The following is a 22,818-nucleotide window of genomic DNA, read 5'->3' on the forward strand; positions in this document are numbered from 1 at the left end:
GGTGAACACACACACACACACACACACACACACACACTGCTGAATGTCACCACTAGATGGCAGCACAGTACTACAGATCATGATGTTAAAGGTATAGTTGGTAATCCTGTTCAGAAACACTTGTTGTTATACTGGGTGAAATGGTCTTCCCACCCTGAGAGTAGTCCAACATAATGTGTTCAGAAGAAGGACTGAAATAAATCAGACCCCTGTGGCAGCTGCAGGCCTGTAAAGACTGACCAATCCCTGCCTCTCGGTCCGAGTTGAAGGAACCAATCAGGTGCCTTCATGTCTCGTCCTGCCTGCCCCCCTCTGTCCCCCCCTCCTCCCTGCCGCACTCATCACGTGTCACGTGTTGCCGGATATATTCAGCACGCTGCAGATGGAGTTAGCAGGAGATCCACTCCAGGTCAGAAGGTGGCGGTAATGCACCTAACAGCTGTTTGCCAACAGCCATAAAACAGCAGAAGAAGAAGAGTTAGCACAGTTAGCAGGAGAACAGTGGCAGAGGACATGCAGCTACAGTAGCTCCAGAAGTGATGCAGAGGCTGCTGTCTTTCTGTTGGACAGGTAATTATTTGTTTTGCTTCGGGGGGATTTGTTATTTTCATGAAATATGTAACGTTAGCCAACTTAGCTACTTGTGTAGCTTGTATTAGCCCGATGCTAACGGCTCTCCTCTGCCCTGCTGACGGACTGTCTGATGGGGGCGGGGCTTTGGACGGAGCACTGACGGGAGGGGGAGAAGGGGGCGGGGCTTAGACGAGGTGCCACTTTCAAATCTTGCAGCTCTCCAACATTACCAACTACACCTTTAATGTATGCATCGTTCTGATGTCACCGTCTGTGAGACACTCGTTCATATACAGTTAATATAAAACAGACTGAAGGTTTAATACTCAGTCAGCTGATGTGACAGTTGACATGTTGAGACACACACACACACATTCACAAAACATCCTGAGACTGAAAGGAAGTCAGAACTGAGAGATTATCAAAATAAAATGAGGAGATATTCTCAAAGTATTTTGTCAGTCCTAACTTTAAGAGTTAACATTTAGTTTCTGCTCAGAAGGAAGTCACAGTTGTATTGTAGGAGGCTTAAAAGTCTGTGAAAAGAAAAAAAGACATAAAGGCAGATAATTACACACATGAGCTCATTAGCATACATTAAACATGCCACTGCCCTGCAGAACAATAGATAATGATCTGTCCTCTCACCGTTAATCTGCTCTCAGTTAAACAAAGAGTCCTGTCAGGTGATTATCACATCTGAAGCATGAAGACTTACAGAAACCTCTGAGACTAAACTGCAGTCGTCTGTGTGATGGAGCTGAAACCCTGACTTCACTGTCTCTATCACAGCTGTCTTAAAGAATAACACTGACTTTAATTAGACCAACAGACTTTATATGAGGGTTATTAAATCACAGCAGTGGAACATTTAGTGTCCTGACAAATTAAACTGGAGAGAAGCTGTGTGAGGTGCTGATGCACAGTTAGCTTGTTGATGTTACAGCTAATAAAACATAGAGCATGAGGAGTTCAGCTGCTTCATCACCGCTGTGACACAGGAAACACAGTTAAAATGTCTGGACTCAGGTCTGCAGTGAGGGTTAGTCAAACATCCAAAAGCTCCTCAGAGTCCAGTCAGAAGTTCATCCAGCTCAAACATGGAATAATCACCAACTGTCACTCTGCTGAATGTGTGTGATCTGATACACAGATGTTGGTGTTGTCCATTGATCAATTCCTCAATATCGAACACTTTCTGGTTCCGGCTTGTTAACTGTGAGGATTCTGCTTTTCTCTGGGTTTTGGACTGTTGGTCGGACGACAGGAGAAAACCACGATGAGCAATCCAAAAAAAAAGTACGCTTTATTGATTAAACCATTAATCAATTAATCCTGGAAATAATCAGCAGATTCATCCACAGAGAAAATAATTATAAGTCGGAGCCCAAATTAATGAATTAGATTTAATGACTTCTTGAAGAAAACATCTCAGACGATCCAGAACCGTCTGTGGTGGTCTGATGTTTCTGCCCCGGTTCTGTCCTGGCTGCTCCGTGTCAACATCGTTTCTTCGTTAAGACGATAAAATAAACCTCCGACTGGAAACTCTTTAAATATATAACCAAACGAGTGGAGCTGAAACAGCTGACTGACAATGAATTATTGTTGTTTAAATAATTAATTAATCGTTTGAGTCACAAAAATAGTTTCTTCTATTCCTCCTCCGCCTCCTTAAATCGGACTCAGTCCTGCTGTTCGTTCTTCATTTGAAGGTAAATTAAATATTTTAAATAAAGACGTCGTCCTGTCCATCACTTGTTTCTGTTATTTGTTTAAGTCAAGTCAGTTTGATTGATTTGTGTCATTTTTTAATGAGAACACAGTGATGAGGAACATTCATCACAGCTCTGACACGTTGCTTCTCTGGTTTACACACTGTTGGACTGCACTTCAGCTCAGGCAGACTCGAGTCCTGACTCGTTTCATGACGTTAATCTGCTCTCTAAGCATCTGGATGAAATACATCTCCAGTTAACTGAACCCCATGTCTGTCAGCATAAAGCTCACAGACCAGAACCTGAAGCTCACAGACCAGAACCTGAAGCTCACAGACCAGAACCTGAAGCTCACAGACCAGAACCTGAAGCTCACAGAAATCCAAACAGATTTCCGAGTGAAAGCGGTTCAGTAACTCTGAGCGTTAACTCGTCTTTGTGTCCGTCAGGGGCCCGTTCTGATCGGCAGCTCACAAGGGGGCGTGAACATCGAGGATGTTGCAGCAGAAAACCCAGACGCCATCGTGAAGGAGCCCATCGACATCGTGGAGGGCATCAAGATGGAGCAGGCTGTCAAGGTACGATCGATAGGAGATGGTGTGTGTGTGTGTGTGTGTGTGTGTCTGTGTGTCTGTGTGTCTGTGTGTGTGTGTGTGTGTGTGTCTCTGTGTGTGTGTGTGTGTGTGTGTGTGTCTCTGTGTGTGTGTGTGTGTGTGTGTGTGTGTGTGTGTGTGTGTGTGTGTGTGTGTGTGTGTGTGTGTGTCTCTGTGTGTGTGTGTGTGTGTGTGTGTGTGTCTGTGTGTGTGTGTGTGTGTGTGTGTGTGTGTGTCTGTGTGTGTGTGTGTGTGTGTCTGTGTGTGTGTGTGTGTGTGTGTGTGTGTCTGTGTGTGTGTGTGTGTGTGTGTGTGTGTGTGTGTGTGTGTGTGTGTGTGTGAAGGTATATCAATGTCAAAACAACCAGAGAGATGCGCAGCAACGGGTGTGTGCACGCATGAGAATTTTGTTATGCGTGCGTGCGTGCGTGCGTGCGTGCGTGCGTGCGTGCGTGCGTTGTTACGTGCAGACTGTATTTCACGCGTAACAAGAAGCTGTCGTGTGATTACCGGCGTGCAGCAGTCATACGCGTGAACGTGCATGTGAACGGGGGACCATTATAAGTCAATGGGGAAACTACATTACACGTCAGGCGCTGCTCGCTGCACAGGCGTCAAAGCACGCGCGTGTGACACGTTCAGTTGATAGGTGCGCACGCATTATGACACGATTCTACCGCCATAGTGTGTGTGTGTGTGTGTGTGTGTGTGTGTGTGTGTGTGTGTGTGTGTGTGTGTGTGTGTGTGTGTGTGTGTGTGTGTGTGTGTGTGTGTGTGTGGGCTGTATTGTCTCTGTGGAACATGTTTGTTCTTTATAATCAGCTCTCAGCAGACTTCTCTCCTCCCACCTGTTGCTTTTTACAGATTTATTATAACTCACATTAATCATCCTGTTTTTTAACTTTCCTCCAACTCACAGATGTATTTCTTTAACTAATGAGTTATGATCAGCCTCCAGATCTAAAAACAAAACAAAATATCTTGTGTCTGCAGTTTTAATGAAAGTAAGCAGCCTGGATTTCAGTGTAAGGAGCAGCAGCTGATGTGTCCTCTGTGGATATTGGACGTGTGTTGTCATGGTGAGAGCAGAGGCTCAGTATATCTGAGTGACTGCAGGACCCTCGGAGGAGACGGAGCTCCTCTGATGCTCCTCCACTCCTTCACTTGTCTCTGACAGCAGCTGCTTCTGCTCTCTGACATCATACATGTTCAATAAAGGAGGTGGAGATGGACATCAGAGTCCTGGTTCTGTATCGGCCACATGATTAAAGCAGATCATGATAATATCAATAAACCAGCACCAGTTTCCTGCTGGTTTGTGATGGTGTCACATTATCCTGTACTGTACTGACAGAGCAGGAGGGAGACCAGCTGAGACATCAGGGATCTTGAATAACTGATAGACCATCTATACAATCACTTTAAATCCAGTCTTTATGCTAAGCTAACCTGCTGCTAGCTCGTACATGAAGAATTGACCTGCAGTCGACCTGTTACGCTCTGATGCTCAGAAGGTAAACTGTGATTGGTTTGTTGTGCAGGTGGCGAAGAAGATGGGCTTCCCCCCGGCGCTGGTGAACGAGGCGGCAGAGAACATGATCAAACTGTACAACCTGTTCATCAAGTACGACGCCTCCATGGTGGAGATCAACCCCATGGTGGAGGACTCCTCCGGCATCGGTACACGCACACACACACACACACACTGCACAGGAAGCACAGACGGCTCAGACTGTGTTCATAAACCAGCTGGTCCAGTTTGTCCTCCAGGTGGGACAGACGTGTCTCAGCCGCTGCTGGATGCTGACTTCACCTCCTCCTCATCACTACTTGTCCCTGTGCTCTGTTCCTCTCCAGTGATGTGCATGGACGCCAAGATCAACTTCGACTCCAACGCAGAGTACCGTCAGAAGAAGGTGTTTGAGATGCAGGACTGGACCCAGGAGGACCCCCGAGACCGGCAGGCCGCCAAGGCCGACCTCAACTACATCGGCCTGGACGGGACCATCGGCTGTCTGGGTACGTCACGTGACAGAGACGTTAAAACGATAAAAGAGAATTAAAATCCGATGTCCTCCATCCCGGGACAAACATCTGTTAATAAAGAGGAGGAACATCAGACATGGACCTCAGTATCAGAACCTGAATCAGAACCTGAATCAGAACCTGAATCTGTCTTTGTACTGGGAGATCTGTTTGTTTCATGTCCGGTTTTCATCTGAACACATTTATCAAAATTCACTTCACTGCATCCAACAGTTCATGAGGAGTTTGTAAGATTGTAAATAAGTTAACTTCTTCTTCTTCTTCTTCTTCTTCTTCTTCTTCTTCTTCTTTTTCTTCTTCTTCTTCTTCTTCTTCTTTTTCTTCTTCTTCTTCTTCTTCTTCTTTTTCTTCTTCTTCTTCTTCTTCTTCTTTTTCTTCTTCTTCTTCTTCTCCCTCTTCTTCTTCTTCTTCTTCTTCTTCTTCTCCCTCTTCTTCCACTTCTTCTTCTTCTTCTTCTTCTTCTTCTTCTTCTTCTTCTCTCTCCTTCCACTTCTTCTCCCTCTTCTTCTTCTTCTTCTTCTTCCTCTTCTTCTCCCTCTTCTTCCACTTCTTCTTCCTCTTCTTCTTCCTCTTCTTCCTCTTCTTCTCCCTCTTCTCCCTCTTCTTCCTCTTCTTCTCTCTCTTCTTCCACTTCTTCTTCTTCTTCTCCCTCTTCTTCTCCCTCTTCTTCTTCTTCTCTCTCTTCTTCCACTTCTTCTCCCTCTTCTTCTTCTTCTCCCTCTTCTTCTTCTTCTTCTCTCTCTTCTTCCACTTCTTCTCCCTCTTCTTCCACTTCTTCTTCCTCTTCTTCTTCCTCTTCTTCCTCTTCTTCTCCCTCTTCTCCCTCTTCTTCCTCTTCTTCTCTCTCTTCTTCCACTTCTTCTCCCTCTTCTTCTTCTTCCTCTTCTTCTCCCTCTTCTTCTTCCTCTTCTTCTCTCTCTTCTTCCTCTTCCTGTGTTCTGACGACTTGCCGTCTCCAGTAAACGGAGCGGGTCTGGCCATGGCCACCATGGACATCATCAAGCTGCACGGCGGCACGCCGGCCAACTTCCTGGATGTTGGAGGAGGAGCCACAGCTCATCAGGTGACCGAGGCGTTCAAACTCATCACGTCTGACAGGAAGGTAAGAAAACAGCTGCTGCTGTCTGATGGCACAGCTTCATTTATTGTTGATGCGTGTGGTGTGTGTGTGTGTTTAAAAACGTGTCTGTCGTGATGATGTCACTCAGGTTCAGGCCATCCTTGTCAACATCTTCGGAGGCATCATGAGGTGTGATGTCATCGCTCAGGGCATCATCATGGCTGTGAGGGACCTGGACCTCAAGATCCCCATTGTAGTGCGGTTACAAGGTACAACACACACACACACACACACACACACACACACACACACACACACACACACACACACACACACACAGGAGGAGGATGAACCTGAGCTCATCATTATGTTTATATGTATATATGTATATATGTATATTCCATATAGTGAAGCTGACAGCTGACAGTCATCTTAACATGACGTCATGAACTGAACGTGTGATGAAGGAAAATGACTTCAGTAAATAAACTCTTACTATTGTCACCATGTCTCTGTACAGGAAGCTGGAGGAGAACGTCTAAAAATCTTGTTTTTAAATTTAATCACGTTAAAAATGTTTTGTGTTATTTTGAAGGGACGAGAGTGGACGATGCCAAAGCTCTGATCGCTGCCAGTCCACTGAAGATCCTCGCCTGTGATGACCTGGACGAAGCCGCCAAAATGGTACACGCACACACACACACGCACACACACACACACACACACACACACACACACACACACAGCTGTAGCTCGTCTCACTGATGTTATAATATTATAATAAACCAACATCAGATCATGACTCAGCAGCAGGTCTGTAAATTAAAGAGCTCCACATTACTCTGAACACTCGAGCTTCCTCTGCTTGCTCTCTGTTCTGAGACTCAGGCAGCTTGATTGAATAAACTTTATTTTAATTGTTGATGGACAGAAGTGACAGTGGGCTCAGTGTGAGCTGCTTCCTGTGGTCACTGAGCTGATGTGAGAACATTACAGGCTCATTATTAAACATGAAGTTTCATCTTTAAAGACTAAATCTCAGAGTTTGTCCTGACTGTCTCTGTCTCTGTCTCTGTCTCTGTCGTGTGTCCTCAGGTTGTAAAGCTTTCTGAAATCGTCTCATTGGCTAAAGAAGCTCAGGTGGACATCACCTTCCAGCTGCCCATTTAAGAGGAGACGTCCTCACCCAAACACTTCCTGTGTCTCCTCCCCCGGACTCACCCCCAGCAGCCATCACTCCTCCCCCTCACAGCTGACAGACGTTTAGTTTCTCTTCTCCCTCTGTGGCATGATGGTGTGATGAAGACAGCTGTCCCCTGCTTTTATTTAGACAGAGAGACACCTCCATGTTCTGCCTTCATGTTCTGCCTCCATGTTCTGCCTCCACCCTCCGTCTCCCTCAGACTCACACATTTATGTTGCACTCTAGTCGATACGCACAAACCTCGTCTTCAGTACATGTTGGGAAAAGTTCTTCAGGCAGCTGAAGCTCCTGTGTTTTAATGACGGAGGAAACTCTTCAGTTTAAATGATTGATTGATTGGCAGCGACCTCACCGGCTGCAGATCAGAGCTGCTGCATCATTTACACATTTATACATTCAGCTTCTTCAGAAGGGTCAAAGAACCTCACGATATGTGAAGCTGTTCAGATGATCCAAACCTCAGCTGTAGTTCAGATGATCCAAACCTCAGCTGTAGTTCAGATGATCCAAACCTCAGCTGTAGTTCAGATGATCCAAACCTCAGCTGTAGTTCAGATGATCCAAACCTCAGCTGTAGTTCAGATGATCCAAACCTCAGCTGTAGTTCAGATGATCCAAACCTCAGCTGTAGTTCAGAGCAGTTTGAGGTTTACATGAAGTCCTGGACGGCAGACTGAACACGTCTGACTGTAACAGACCCCCAGAGGAGCTCTGGCAGCTGAGGACTCTGTTGATGGATGTGTGGTGGTACTGATGAACGGTCCGGTCTGATCCAGCTGTGTATTATCCAGTGTTCCTGTTGTGGAGCCTCGAGAGGAGAACATGGAGGCTAAAAGTATAAAAGGTTAATCTGTGATTTCACTTCGTCTCTCTGAGGAGGACGTTGGTCTCTTTGTTTCCTGATCATCACATACATGAACACATGTCCATCTCCTGTCTGTCCTCAGTGGATCAGTACAGTTCTGCTGACCCGGTCCTGCTGCAGTGAAGCGTGCTTCATGTTGTAAATAACGGAGGCGTTCATGAGGCGTCCAGACGTCTGACAGCTGTCTGTCCTGTCGGAGCAGCTGTTGTACAAGTGTCCTCTGTGATGAACCTGCAGCTTCTTCAACTTCTGTTCTTCTTTTGGATGTTGAAAGTTACAAAGAGCCAGAAACACTGTTTCTGTATTTATGTGCTTCTGCTGTATCTGAGACGCTGCTTCACTTCTACAACAGCTGCTGCTTCAGCCTGCCATCATCTCACACACACACACACACACACACACACACACACACACACACTTCCTCTATACTCTTGTTTTGTTTCTGAATGTAAAGTTCGGGCAGGTCACTCCCTCACAAGAACGGTAACATGACTGTAGTTGTTTCTATCTCCTCCTCTTCTTCCTCCTCTTCCTCCTCCTCTTCCTCCTCCTCTTCCTCCTCCTCTTCCTCAGCCGACATTGTGAGTTGTACTTCATTTATTATATCTTGTAAATAACCAAACTGATGTTCTCGCTCTGTAAAATATTTAAGCTGCTCTCAGAGTACGACAAAGGAAGAAAACAATAAATGCAGAGAACACAAAGTCTCTTGTCTTTGTCTCGTCCACCAGCTCATCGTCCGTCCAGCCGTCTCCTCCAGCACAGATAAGACTTTATTGATCCCTCAGTGGGAGATTCACTCGTTAGGACAGCTCCAGAGTCACAGAGAGCAGAGACATAGAAAGAATGAAATAAAAATGATAAAGACTGTGATGTACATGTATCACACAGAGGATAATAACAGGAGGAACACGGCGTGCCTCGGGTTTGGGTCAGAGGAGTTCAGACTGAGCGGTCCTTCATGTTCCAGCTTTATGTTTGTTTAGGATGAATGTGCCGTGTTTCTGCTCTGGTTACAGCTGCAGTCAGTCTTTAATCAGAGCAGCTGCAGAGAAGACTTCAGCTTAGAGGACATCTTTTAAAAACATTCAGACTGTATTTGAAGAAAAATGAAGAAGTGTGTTTGGTTCAGTGTGTCCTGGTCTGTGATTGGACAATGTAGAGACGACACACTGTTCATGTGCAGGTGAAGAGGACACAGGAGAAAATGTGCACATTAAATATGTTAATATCAATAAATAATAATAACTAAATAAATCCAGGCAGCGATCAACGTAAACTTCAATATCAATAAATGTAACATTAAAATAAGATGCAGAACTTTAAACTGATGTTGAGCACACACACCTGTCTGCTGTGTCCTCCTCTGTGTCCTCCTCTGTTTCCACTTCTGTGTCGTCCTCTGAGTCCTCTGAGTCCTCCTCTGTTTCCACTTCTGTGTCGTCCTCTGCGTCCTCTGTGTCCTCTGAGTCCTCCTCTGTTTCCACTTCTGTGTCGTCCTCTGAGTCCTCTGTGTCCTGTGTGTCCTCTGTGTGCTGTATATAAAGTCTTCATGAGTTAAACATGGCTGACATCACTTCTGTCCCCCTGTGAGACAGACACAGGTTATAAAATGTGTTTCTGACACAGATCCAGTTCAAAAACCAGAACAATGTGTTGAGAGGTTTAGTTCTAAATGTATCTGCAGGCATGAAAATCATGAATCTGGACCCGTGACTTTATTTATCACAAACAGAACCACACTGGGTCAGTCCATCCAAACTGCCTCGCAGCACACACAAGAAGAAGAGGTCTGTGAACACTTGAGCTCATCTGAATATGAAGTGCTTGGACTCGGTGGTTCTGAGGTCCAGACTGACTCAGTGTTCCAGCTCTGTGTCTTTGAAGCGTCAACATGGATCTGGTCTGGACGCCCACGTCTTCCCTCAGCTGACTGTGACTCTGCGCTCATGTGAGTCCTAATCTGCCACCGCTGGCTGGTTGGCTCGCTCGCTCTGATGAGGGAGGAGAGAGAGAGAAAGAGCGGGAAAACACAAGAACACTTGAAGAGAAAGGATCAGTCCAGTCCGGTCCGGTCCAGTCCAGTGAAGATGAACACGTCACACACATACATCTGATGGAGGCTGAGACACAGCTGTGGTTGATGTTACATATATATTGGAGCATTGTCTGCTGTTCTATGTACAATCGTTTGTATGTACAACCTTTTTCAATAAAGTTCATTGAAAAAAAAAAGGGTCAGGCTAAATGCTAACAACATGCTAACATGCTGATGTTCAGCAGGTACAATGTTCACCTTCTTCTCTTAGCCTGTTAGCATGCTAACATGAGCTAACCATCAGTTGACAGGGTCCGGCTCAGTCTGTTGATGTCATGGTGACCTGATGGTGGCGCTGCAGGAGAAGTCAGGAGGCTTCAGGGTTCATCCTCTGGAGGTCATGATAAACCTGTGAAACAAATCAGGCTTCATCGTCTTCATCGTCTTCATCATCACCATCATCATTATCATCATCGTCATCTTCGTCTTCATCATCACCATCATCACCATCATCATTATCATCATCGTCATCTTCGTCTTCATCATCACCATCATCACCATCATCATTATCATCGTCTTCATCATCGTCATCATCGTCTTCATCATCACCATCATTATCATCATCGTCTTCATCATCACCATCATCATTATCATCATCGTCATCTTCGTCTTCATCGTCTTCATCATCACCATCATCATTATCATCGTCTTCATCATCGTCATCATCGTCTTCATCATCGTCATCATCGTCTTCATCATCGTCATCATCGTCTTCATCATCACCATCATCGTCATCATCGTCTTCATCATCACCATCATCATTATCATCATCGTCTTCATCATCTTCGTCTTCATCATCATCCTCTTCATCGTCTTCATCATCACCATCATCATTATCATCATCGTCTTCATCATCATCCTCTTCATCGTCTTCATCATCACCATCATCATCTTCGCCTTCATCATCATCCTCTTCATCGTCTTCATCATCTTCGTCTTCATCATCACCATCATCATTATCATCATCGTCTTCATCATCGTCTTCATCATCGTCTTCATCATCGTCGTCTTCATCATCATCCTCTTCATCGTCTTCATCATCTTCGTCTTCATCATCACCATCATCATTATCATCGTCTTCATCATCATCCTCATCATCGTCTTCATCATCACCATCACCATCGACTTCACCGACGTCGTCCTCCTCCTGCTCCTCCTCCTCCTCCTCCTCCTCTTCCTCCTCCTCCTCCTCCTGCTCCTGCTCCTGCTCCTGCTCCTCCTCAGACAGTGATGAAGGTGACTGCAGCAGGTGGAGCTGGTTGTGACTGATAAGGGTTTAAATGAGTTGAGCTGCTGCCAGTTCATTTTCTTACACAGTGATAAGACCAGTGTGTGTGTGTGTGTGTGTGTGTGTGTGTGTGTGTGTGTGTTGGTCAGTTGAATCCATCCAGTAACTGACATCATTCTGTGGAGGTAATAATAATAATAATTATAATAATAATAAAACATTTCTCAAACTTTTCAGTGAAGAGAGAAAAGTGTGGTGGCCTCCGCCCGGATGAAGCTCGGACCGGCTCCAGAAACCCTGCGACCGCCTGACAGAGCGACAGAGCGGCTGCATCCCGCGACCCTCCCGGGAAACAATGAGATGAGATGAGTATGTTTGAATTCTGCCTCTGTGAAGAACAGGCCCCTCCCTCTGGATCATGATGGGCGGAGTCAGGTCGTCAGGGAGATTCAGCTCACCTGGTCAGGTGTGAACTTTATATATTATATAACCTGGTGGTGGTCAGTCTGTCTCTGTCCTCCAGCCTGTGTGGTGGTGATGTCCTCACCCTCATGTTCTTCATACTCTGTTTATAAACTGACCTCCGTCAGCCTCGACGCTCTGACTCTTCATCGCAGCCTCGACGCCCTGACTCTTCATCGCAGCCTCGACGCCCTGACTCTTCATCACAGCCTCGACGCTCTGACTCTTCCTCACAGCCTCGCTGGAGGAGCTCCTGCTGTGTTCATGTCCATCACTGCTTCTCTCCTTCATCTCTAACACTGTTTGGAGGGAAGTTCACCAGAAACAATCCTTAATGAGAACGACTCAACTGAATCTGTCTTGATGAACAAAGAGACTCTCTGACTGTCTGTCTCTCTGCTGTCTGCAACACTTCTGTTGTCGTCCTCACATCCTGTCCTCCAGGAGAAGTTCAGGTACTTGAGTAAAAGTAGAAGTGCTGATTCAGCTTCTTTACTCCAGTAAAAGTAATCGAGTCCAGGCTCTGACATGTACTCAGAGTATCAGAGTACAAAGTCTCCCTCTGAAGGACATTTGTGGTCAAAGCTAACTGAAGCTCACGTCATATTAATATAATTCAAAGACTGTTAAAGTTAAAGGTAGAGTCAGCAGGATTTGTCCCAGCTGTTCCTGAACGCACCACAAAGATAGTTGATTGTTGAGTCTCATTCCCAGGACGTCAAATAGCCACATGTTGGGTTGGTAAAGCGTCCGAGCAGCAACAAAGAGAGAAAATAAGAAACTCTCTGCAGATACGAGACACTAACACGCCTTTTCTCCCCATTCAGCCTCCCTCTCTGTCTGTTCACGTCTTTCACGTCTTTGTCTCGTCTCGCTGCGTCTGCCGTGCGTGATGTGCTCTGATAGGTCGACATCAGTCTGTGATGTTGGGAAATAACAATAATCCATAATTCACCTCAAATGCATCAAACTAAAGTAACGAGGCTGTTTGAAGCTGTGAGGAGGAGAAAGTTCAGATGTTTGTGTTCAGATGTAGAGAGGGAAAGTCTCAGAGATACTCAGGTACAGGACAGATACCTGAGACATGTACTGAAGTACAGTGTGAAGTCACAGTTGTCCTTTTTGTTTCAATGAACAGAAAACACGTTATTGTCTCACTGTTGTGTGATTGTGTGCAGAGAAGTATTACAACACAACACATCAGGACACAGACACACAACAGAAGCTGCGTTCAGAGCAGCTCTTTGTCGCCTCGTGTTTGAATCCTTTGAGTCAGACTGAATTAAACACCATGATGGTCGAAGCCTCTCTCTGTTGTCTCTCTGCTGCCTCTCTCTGTTGTCTCTCTGTTGTCTCTCTGCTGCCTCTCTCTGTTGTCTCTCTGTTGCCTCTCTCTGTTGTCTCTCTGCTGCCTCTCTCTGTTGTCTCTCTGCTGCCTCTCTCTGTTGTCTCTCTGTTGTCTCTCTGTTGTCTCTCTGCTGCCTCTCTCTGTTGTCTCTCTGCTGCCTCTCTCTGTTGTCTCTCTGCTGCCTCTCTCTGTTGTCTCTCTGTTGTCTCTCTGTTGTCTCTCTGCTGCCTCTCTCTGTTGTCTCTCTGCTGCCTCTCTCTGTTGTCTCTCTGTTGTCTCTCTGCTGCCTCTCTGTTGTCTCTCTGCTGCCTCTCTCTGTTGTCTCTCTGTTGTCTCTCTGCTGTCTCTCTCTGTTGTCTCTCTGCTGCCTCTCTCTGTTGTCTCTCTGTTGTCTCTCTGCTGCCTCTCTCTGTTGTCTCTCTGCTGCCTCTCTCTGTTGTCTCTCTGTTGTCTCTCTGCTGTCTCTCTCTGTTGTCTCTCTGCTGCCTCTCTCTGTTGTCTCTCTGTTGTCTCTCTGCTGCCTCTCTCTGTTGTCTCTCTGTTGTCTCTCTGCTGTCTCTCTGTTGTCTCTCTGCTGCCTCTCTCTGTTGTCTCTCTGTTGCCTCTCTGCTGCCTCTCTGTTGTCTCTCTGCTGCCTCTCTGCTGTCTCTCTGCTGTCTCTCTGTTGCCTCTCTACTGCCTCTCTACTGTCTCTCTGTTGCCTCTCTGCTGCCTCTCTCTGTTGTCTCTCTGTTGCCTCTCTGTTGCCTCTCTGCTGTCTCTCTGCTGTCTCTCTGCTGCCTCTCTCTGCTGTCTCTCTGCTGTCTCTCTGCTGCCTCCCTGTTGCCTCTCTGTTGTCTCTCTGCTGTCTCTCTGTTGCCTCTCTGTTGTCTCTCTGTTGTCTCTCTGTTGCCTCCCTGTTGCCTCTCTGCTGTCTCTCTGTTGCCTCTCTGCTGTCTCTCTGTTGCCTCTCTGCTGCCTCTCTGTTGCCTCTCTGCTGTCTCTCTGCTGTCTCTCTGCTGTCTCTCTGTTGCCTCTCTGTTGTCTCTCTGTTGTCTCTCTGTTGCCTCTCTGCTGCCTCTCTGTTGCCTCTCTCTGTTGCCTCTCTGCTGTCTCTCTGTTGTCTCTCTGTTGCCTCTCTGCTGTCTCTCTGCTGTCTCTCTGTTGCCTCTCTGCTGTCTCTCTGCTGTCTCTCTGCTGCCTCTCTGCTGCCTCTCTGCTGTCTCTCTGTTGCCTCTCTGCTGTCTCTCTGCTGCCTCTCTGCTGTCTCTCTGCTGCCTCTCTGCTGTCTCTCTGTTGTCTCTCTGCTGTCTCTCTGCTGCCTCTCTCTGCTGCCTCTCTCTGCTGTCTCTCTGCTGCCTCTCTGCTGCCTCTCTGCTGTCTCTCTGTTGCCTCTCTGCTGTCTCTCTGCTGTCTCTCTGCTGCCTCTCTGCTGCCTCTCTGCTGTCTCTCTGTTGCCTCTCTGCTGTCTCTCTGCTGCCTCTCTGCTGTCTCTCTGTTGCCTCTCTGCTGCCTCTCTGCTGTCTCTCTCTGCTGTCTCTCTGCTGTCTCTCTGCTGTCTCTCTGCTGCCTCTCTCTGCTGTCTCTCTGCTGTCTCTCTGCTGTCTCTCTGCTGCCTCTCTCTGCTGTCTCTCTGCTGTCTCTCTGCTGTCTCTCTGCTGCCTCTCTGTTGCCTCTCTGTTGTCTCTCTGCTGTCTCTCTGCTGTCTCTCTGTTGTCTCTCTGCTGCCTCTCTGCTGCCTCTCTGTTGCCTCTCTGTTGTCTCTCTGCTGCCTCTCTGCTGTCTCTCTGCTGTCTCTCTGCTGTCTCTCTGTTGCCTCTCTGTTGTCTCTCTGCTGTCTCTCTGCTGTCTCTCTGTTGTCTCTCTGCTGTCTCTCTGTTGTCTCTCTGCTGCCTCTCTGCTGCCTCTCTGTTGTCTCTCTGTTGTCTCTCTGCTGTCTCTCTGCTGCCTCTCTGTTGTCTCTCTGCTGTCTCTCTGCTGTCTCTCTGCTGCCTCTCTGTTGTCTCTCTGCTGCCTCTCTGCTGCCTCTCTGTTGCCTCTCTGCTGTCTCTCTGTTGCCTCTCTGCTGTCTCTCTGCTGTCTCTCTGCTGTCTCTCTGCTGCCTCTCTGTTGTCTCTCTGCTGCCTCTCTGCTGTCTCTCTGCTGCCTCTCTGCTGCCTCTCTGTTGTCTCTCTGCTGCCTCTCTGCTGCCTCTCTGTTGCCTCTCTGTTGTCTCTCTGCTGCCTCTCTGTTGTCTCTCTGCTGCCTCTCTGCTGCCTCTCTGTTGCCTCTCTGTTGTCTCTCTGCTGTCTCTCTGCTGTCTCTCTGTTGCCTCTCTGCTGTCTCTCTGCTGTCTCTCTGTTGCCTCTCTGCTGTCTCTCTGTTGCCTCTCTGCTGTCTCTCTGCTGTCTCTCTGTTGCCTCTCTGCTGTCTCTCTGTTGCCTCTCTGTTGCCTCTCTGCTGTCTCTCTGTTGCCTCTCTGCTGTCTCTCTGTTGCCTCTCTGTTGTCTCTCTGCTGCCTCTCTGCTGCCTCTCTGTTGCCTCTCTGTTGTCTCTCTGCTGTCTCTCTGCTGTCTCTCTGTTGCCTCTCTGCTGTCTCTCTGCTGTCTCTCTGTTGCCTCTCTGCTGTCTCTCTGTTGCCTCTCTGCTGTCTCTCTGTTGCCTCTCTGTTGTCTCTCTGTTGTCTCTCTGTTGCCTCTCTGCTGTCTCTCTGTTGCCTCTCTGCTGTCTCTCTGCTGTCTCTCTGTTGTCTCTCTGCTGTCTCTCTGCTGTCTCTCTGTTGCCTCTCTGCTGTCTCTCTGTTGCCTCTCTGCTGTCTCTCTGTTGTCTCTCTGCTGTCTCTCTGCTGCCTCTCTGCTGCCTCTCTGTTGCCTCTCTGCTGTCTCTCTGTTGTCTCTCTGTTGCCTCTCTGCTGTCTCTCTGCTGTCTCTCTGTTGCCTCTCTGCTGTCTCTCTGCTGTCTCTCTGCTGCCTCTCTGCTGCCTCTCTGCTGTCTCTCTGTTGCCTCTCTGCTGTCTCTCTGCTGCCTCTCTGCTGTCTCTCTGTTGTCTCTCTGCTGTCTCTCTGCTGCCTCTCTCTGCTGTCTCTCTGCTGCCTCTCTGCTGTCTCTCTGTTGTCTCTCTGCTGCCTCTCTGTTGTCTCTCTGCTGCCTCTCTGCTGTCTCTCTGTTGTCTCTCTGCTGTCTCTCTGCTGCCTCTCTCTGCTGTCTCTCTGCTGCCTCTCTGCTGTCTCTCTGTTGTCTCTCTGCTGTCTCTCTGTTGTCTCTCTGCTGTCTCTCTGCTGTCTCTCTGTTGCCTCTCTGCTGTCTCTCTGCTGTCTCTCTGCTGCCTCTCTGCTGTCTCTCTGTTGCCTCTCTGCTGTCTCTCTGTTGCCTCTCTGCTGTCTCTCTGCTGCCTCTCTGCTGTCTCTCTGTTGTCTCTCTGCTGCCTCTCTGCTGTCTCTCTGTTGCCTCTCTGCTGCCTCTCTGCTGTCTCTCTCTGCTGTCTCTCTGCTGTCTCTCTGCTGTCTCTCTGCTGCCTCTCTCTGCTGTCTCTCTGCTGTCTCTCTGCTGTCTCTCTGCTGCCTCTCTCTGCTGTCTCTCTGCTGTCTCTCTGCTGTCTCTCTGCTGCCTCTCTGTTGCCTCTCTGTTGTCTCTCTGCTGTCTCTCTGCTGTCTCTCTGTTGTCTCTCTGCTGCCTCTCTGCTGCCTCTCTGTTGCCTCTCTGTTGTCTCTCTGCTGCCTCTCTGCTGTCTCTCTGCTGTCTCTCTGCTGTCTCTCTGTTGCCTCTCTGTTGTCTCTCTGCTGTCTCTCTGCTGTCTCTCTGTTGTCTCTCTGCTGTCTCTCTGTTGTCTCTCTGCTGCCTCTCTGCTGCCTCTCTGTTGTCTCTCTGTTGTCTCTCTGCTGTCTCTCTGCTGCCTCTCTGTTGTCTCTCTGCTGTCTCTCTGCTGTCTCTCTGCTGCCTCTCTGTTGTCTCTCTGCTGTCTCTCTGCTGCCTCTCTGCTGTCTCTCTGCTGCCTCTCTGCTGTCTCTCTGTTGTCTCTCTGCTGCCTCTCTGTTGTCTCTCTGCTGTCTCTCTGCTGCCTCTCTGCTGTCTCTCTGCTGCCTCTCTGCTGTCTCTCTGCTGCCTCTCTGCTGTCTCTCTGCTGTCTCTCTGCTGTCTCTCTGTTGTCTCTCTGCTGTCTCTCTGTTGCCTCTCTGTTGCCTCTCTGCTGTCTCTCTGCTGTCTCTCTGCTGCCTCTCTCTGCTGTCTCTCTGCTGCCTCTCTGCTGTCTCTCTGCTGTCTCTCTGCTGCCTCTCTGTTGTCTCTCTGCTGTCTCTCTGCTGCCTCTCTGCTGTCTCTCTGCTGCCTCTCTGTTGCCTCTCTGCTGTCTCTCTGCTGTCTCTCTGCTGTCTCTCTGTTGTCTCTCTGCTGTCTCTCTGTTGTCTCTCTGTTGTCTCTCTGCTGCCTCTCTGCTGCCTCTCTGTTGTCTCTCTGCTGTCTCTCTGCTGCCTCTCTGTTGTCTCTCTGCTGCCTCTCTGTTGTCTCTCTGTTGTCTCTCTGCTGCCTCTCTGCTGCCTCTCTGTTGTCTCTCTGTTGTCTCTCTGCTGCCTCTCTGTTGTCTCTCTGTTGTCTCTCTGCTGCCTCTCTGTTGTCTCTCTGCTGCCTCTCTGCTGTCTCTCTGTTGTCTCTCTGCTGTCTCTCTGCTGCCTCTCTGTTGTCTCTCTGCTGCCTCTCTGCTGTCTCTCTGTTGCCTCTCTGTTGTCTCTCTGCTGCCTCTCTGTTGTCTCTCTGTTGCCTCTCTGTTGTCTCTCTGTTGTCTCTCTGTTGCCTCTCTGCTGCCTCTCTGCTGTCTCTCTGTTGTCTCTCTGCTGCCTCTCTGTTGTCTCTCTGCTGCCTCTCTGCTGTCTCTCTGTTGTCTCTCTGCTGTCTCTCTGCTGCCTCTCTGTTGTCTCTCTGCTGTCTCTCTGTTGTCTCTCTGTTGCCTCTCTGTTGTCTCTCTGTTGTCTCTCTGTTGCCTCTCTGCTGCCTCTCTGCTGTCTCTCTGTTGTCTCTCTGCTGCCTCTCTGTTGTCTCTCTGCTGCCTCTCTGCTGTCTCTCTGTTGTCTCTCTGCTGTCTCTCTGCTGCCTCTCTGTTGTCTCTCTGCTGCCTCTCTGCTGTCTCTCTGCTGCCTCTCTGCTGCCTCTCTGTTGTCTCTCTGTTGTCTCTCTGCTGCCTCTCTGCTGTCTCTCTGTTGTCTCTCTGCTGTCTCTCTGCTGCCTCTCTGTTGTCTCTCTGCTGCCTCTCTGCTGTCTCTCTGTTGTCTCTCTGCTGTCTCTCTGCTGTCTCTCTGTTGCCTCTCTGTTGTCTCTCTGTTGCCTCTCTGCTGCCTCTCTGTTGTCTCTCTGTTGTCTCTCTGCTGCCTCTCTGTTGTCTCTCTGTTGTCTCTCTGCTGTCTCTCTGTTGCCTCTCTGTTGTCTCTCTGCTGCCTCTCTGTTGTCTCTCTGTTGCCTCTCTGTTGTCTCTCTGTTGTCTCTCTGCTGCCTCTCTGCTGCCTCTCTGTTGCCTCTCTGCTGTCTCTCTGCTGCCTCTCTGCTGTCTCTCTGCTGTCTCTCTGCTGTCTCTCTGTTGCCTCTCTGTTGTCTCTCTGCTGTCTCTCTGCTGTCTCTCTGTTGCCTCTCTGCTGTCTCTCTGTTGCCTCTCTGTTGTCTCTCTGCTGTCTCTCTGTTGCCTCTCTGTTGTCTCTCTGCTGTCTCTCTGTTGTCTCTCTGCTGCCTCTCTGCTGTCTCTCTGTTGCCTCTCTGTTGTCTCTCTGCTGTCTCTCTGTTGTCTCTCTGCTGTCTCTCTGCTGCCTCTCTGCTGCCTCTCTGTTGTCTCTCTGTTGTCTCTCTGCTGTCTCTCTGCTGCCTCTCTGTTGCCTCTCTGCTGTCTCCCTGCTGCCTCTCTGTTGTCTCTCTGCTGTCTCTCTGCTGTCTCTCTGCTGCCTCTCTGTTGTCTCTCTGTTGTCTCTCTGCTGCCTCTCTGCTGCCTCTCTGCTGCCTCTCTGCTGTCTCTCTGTTGTCTCTCTGTTGTCTCTCTGCTGCCTCTCTGTTGTCTCTCTGCTGCCTCTCTGTTGTCTCTCTGCTGTCTCTCTGCTGTCTCTCTGTTGCCTCTCTGCTGCCTCTCTGTTGTCTCTCTGCTGCCTCTCTGTTGTCTCTCTGCTGTCTCTCTGCTGCCTCTCTGTTGTCTCTCTGTTGTCTCTCTGCTGTCTCTCTGTTGCCTCTCTGCTGCCTCTCTGTTGTCTCTCTGTTGTCTCTCTGCTGCCTCTCTGTTGTCTCTCTGTTGCCTCTCTGCTGCCTCTCTGTTGTCTCTCTGTTGTCTCTCTGTTGCCTCTCTGCTGCCTCTCTGTTGTCTCTCTGTTGTCTCTCTGCTGCCTCTCTGTTGTCTCTCTGCTGTCTCTCTGTTGCCTCTCTGCTGCCTCTCTGTTGTCTCTCTGCTGTCTCCCTGCTGTCTCTCTGTTGCCTCCCTGCAGGCCACATGAACTAAAGGTGACCATATGATCCATCAGCAGATTCACTCTGTGAAGCTTCTGGACTTCAGATCAAACTGAACGTGTTGACAGTGTTTGGAGTTGTACTCAGATTACTGTACAGATTAATAAAGTACACTGAAGTCTTGCTGTTGGACAGAGTCCCTCTGCAGGAGACGTGATGACTCACGTTAGATCTGAGCTGTGGTCTCGTCCTGGTTCGTCTCCTCCGTGTCTTCGCACACTGAGGCAGCAGCAGCAGATGTTTCCTGTCTGACAGGATCTTCTAACATCTGTCTGACATCACATCATCACGCTGGATCTGATTCATCACAGGCAGAGCGGAGACTCTGTTTGTCTTCTGCACTCAGTCAGTGAAAAGTGATTCAGCTGCTCAGGATTCAAATGAAAACTCATTTCAATTCAACGTCACAGAAATGAAACATGAACATCAGCCTGGAGGAGACAGCTGGAGACGGAAACAGTGTTTCAGGCCACAGAGAGCCGTCACACCTGGATCAGCTCAAATGCTTCATATGTTTTTATATTGAGAACAAAGTTTCTCTCTGACTGTCCAAAGAGGAATGTAGATATCAGACGTCCAGATGAGGATTCATGTCTTCACGACATCCTGTCTGCTGTCAGAACAAACACAACTGTTGTGTAACGTTCGTCTGCTTCATCTGTTTTCAGTCTTAAACTCCAGGAAATGACTGAACTTTGCTCCATTACACACAGAATATTGATTTCTTTTATCATGATACTGCTCTGTGAAGTGTTATCTGATCAAGGTGAACAGCTGATCCTGATTGGTTCACTCATCAGTCAGTGTGACAGCAGCTGGGCTCTGCTATGCTCGCTGTGATCGGGCCCACAGCTTTTTGTTTCCACTCATTCATTTCAGGTCATTTAAAGAGACTTTAATCAATCTTTTTATATTAACGGTGGATCACTCGTGTACGGGATGTGAAGTGATGCTGATGAAAACATGTGGCCTAACCCTGAAGATCAGAGATCAGATGCAGTCATTTTGGGCTTTTTGCTGTTGTTTTTGTTCAGAATGCTCTTGTGTGTTTCATGGATATGTTGTTCACTGTGAGCAAAACTGTAAAACCTTTTCTGTTCTGTCATATTGTGAACAGTATCTCTACTGTACCTCCTGTAGTAAACAGGAAAGGGAAAGAAAAACTGATTTGCTTTTCACTGGAATGCTTTTGAATGTGAACATTACGTGTGGACATACAGTCCCAACCAAGAAATTGAGTGTAAAAACGGTGGATTGCATGTTTTGCATGCAAATACCTGTAAAACTGAAACATAAAAGTCTATGCAGGTTTTGTAATGTCAACAATAGCCAGTATTTTGAAACCTGGTGTACTTTGATTGACTGCATGTACCTTGTGACGTGAAAACAAGTGTTATTCTTTGACAGAATAATTTCATTTTGAGTCAGATTTCCAGTGTTTTGGTAAAGTTAGTGTGTGCAGAGAAAGATGTGTTCTCGTTTGAAATGAAGAGTTAGTATATATTTAACAAAATGTGTTTTTGAGAAGAAAATTATCCATTTGGCCAATTGTGTTTTGTAGGTGTGAGTCTGTGTGAAGAGTTTAGAAAAAGTATCTGAAGTGTGGGTAAGCGCTTGTTAGCGATTGAAAAAACCTGTAACACTGTGAGGTCACTGTGTTCATACAACAGCTCATATCCTTCATGAATAACAGCTGTTGTGTACAGTGACGACTTCACAGCACGAACAAACAATAAAACCTCATCAGACGAACATTAAAGGGAACATTGGCCACATTTTGTGTGGATATCACAGAGTTGATTAAATGCAGCCAATCAATGCAATAATCCCAGAGTGTGTCCTGTGTGAGAAGTGCCTACATGTACCAGGATGCAAAGCGTCTCTGACACACGAGCCCACGCTGGCGTGACGCGGCTGAGCTAACTGCTGGGTGTTAATGAAGGTTACCTGCTGCTCACACACACCTGCTGTATATCTGTATATTATCTTCTAGTGATGGTATACTCGATTCCTTTTACTGACTCGAGTTTGTATGAGTCACTCACTAAAGTGAACCGGGTTTTCGAGTCACACTCGAGTCCGTCACCCAGAGTGTGCGCCACGGAGTGCGAGTTTCTCGGGTGAGGGAGGGCGAGTGGGCTGCGAGCTGCTGGGTCAGTCAGTCCTTCTTCTGTATCAGCCTGTGATACAGCTCAGCTCGGGGCAGAAAGGAGAGGAGACAGCCGCTCAGCCACGGAGCTAATACAGCAACTAGCTTGATACATTTACGCAACTGCAGTTAGAATAACAGTTGTGTGGCACGTCTCCTGTCTGCAGTTAGCTGGCGGTAGCAGCGGTGAGTCAGTGAGCGAGTTAATGGAGACAATGACTCGTAACTCCCGAGTCAGTAAAAAGAATCTCGAGTTTTGAACGATTCGTTCATGACTCGCACATCACTATTATCTTCAGGTTGATGTTAGCTGAGCTCGTTGACTCCTGATTTTTCTGTCCCGTCACTTTCCAGCTTCTGTTTGTCAGAACGATTTGTGACGATTTTCTGACTCGTGACGCTCTCAGATTGTGGGTCGGGTCAGGTCGCCGTCCCAGAGGGTCGGTTTTTGACAAGTTGGGAGTGAAACTCAAAAAGGAGCTTTTCTTACAAACCGGACCTCTAACGCTGTTTGTCTGTTTCTCTTATTGCAGGTTTATTTTAACGTTAGCAGCATCAAGCCTCCTTCTGCTTATTGAGCAGGTTTAACAGCTTCAATGAGGCTTCATGTTCACAACATCAGTCCAACAGTTAGCCACGTTAGCCGAGCAACATGCTAACACCTGATTCAACAGGCTGAACTACAAAATAAAGAGTAAAACAACATAAAACATGGTAAAACGTACAGTTTGAAGTCCGGTCAGAGACTCGGCCTGCATCCATCTGTTGTTCAGCTGCTGCAGTCAGCGGCCTCAGTGATATGCTGCCTGTAATGTTAGAATGCATACCTCCACCAAGACCCAACAGTCCCCTTTAATTAAGCCTAATCACCTTGCTACCTTTGTCAGTTATCTCAGTTGGTCCAGGTCTCTGTCCCTACCTGTTACCGTTCAGCGGCTGCAGAAGGTCTTTGCTCTGAAAACATACTTCAATCCACTAGATCTGATATTTTATTTCTTTTATGCGGATGGATCTTGTTCTCATGCACAGACACCAGCCTCCTGAATAC

General features: G+C 47.8%; 1 protein-coding gene across 1 annotated transcript in view; it reads left to right on the top strand.

Moving 5' to 3' along the window:
- Positions 1 to 8,764, top strand: part of sucla2 (succinate-CoA ligase ADP-forming subunit beta) — a 15,997-nt gene extending 7,233 nt beyond the window's left edge. The window contains exons 4-11 of the mRNA XM_084363076.1: position 1; positions 2,741 to 2,869; positions 4,426 to 4,564; positions 4,742 to 4,903; positions 5,890 to 6,032; positions 6,139 to 6,259; positions 6,586 to 6,674; positions 7,086 to 8,764. The exon at position 1 is cut by the window's left edge and continues 162 nt beyond it. Of these exons, the coding sequence (XP_084219202.1) occupies position 1; positions 2,741 to 2,869; positions 4,426 to 4,564; positions 4,742 to 4,903; positions 5,890 to 6,032; positions 6,139 to 6,259; positions 6,586 to 6,674; positions 7,086 to 7,160 (859 nt within the window). The 3' untranslated portion in view covers positions 7,161 to 8,764. The remainder of the gene's footprint in view (positions 2 to 2,740; positions 2,870 to 4,425; positions 4,565 to 4,741; positions 4,904 to 5,889; positions 6,033 to 6,138; positions 6,260 to 6,585; positions 6,675 to 7,085) is intronic.
- The last annotated feature ends 14,054 nt before the right edge of the window (positions 8,765 to 22,818 follow it).

This window comes from Pagrus pagrus (assembly GCF_965226575.1).
Source record: "Pagrus pagrus genome assembly, chromosome: 9".
In the NCBI taxonomy this organism is placed as follows: Eukaryota; Metazoa; Chordata; class Actinopteri; order Spariformes; family Sparidae; genus Pagrus; species Pagrus pagrus.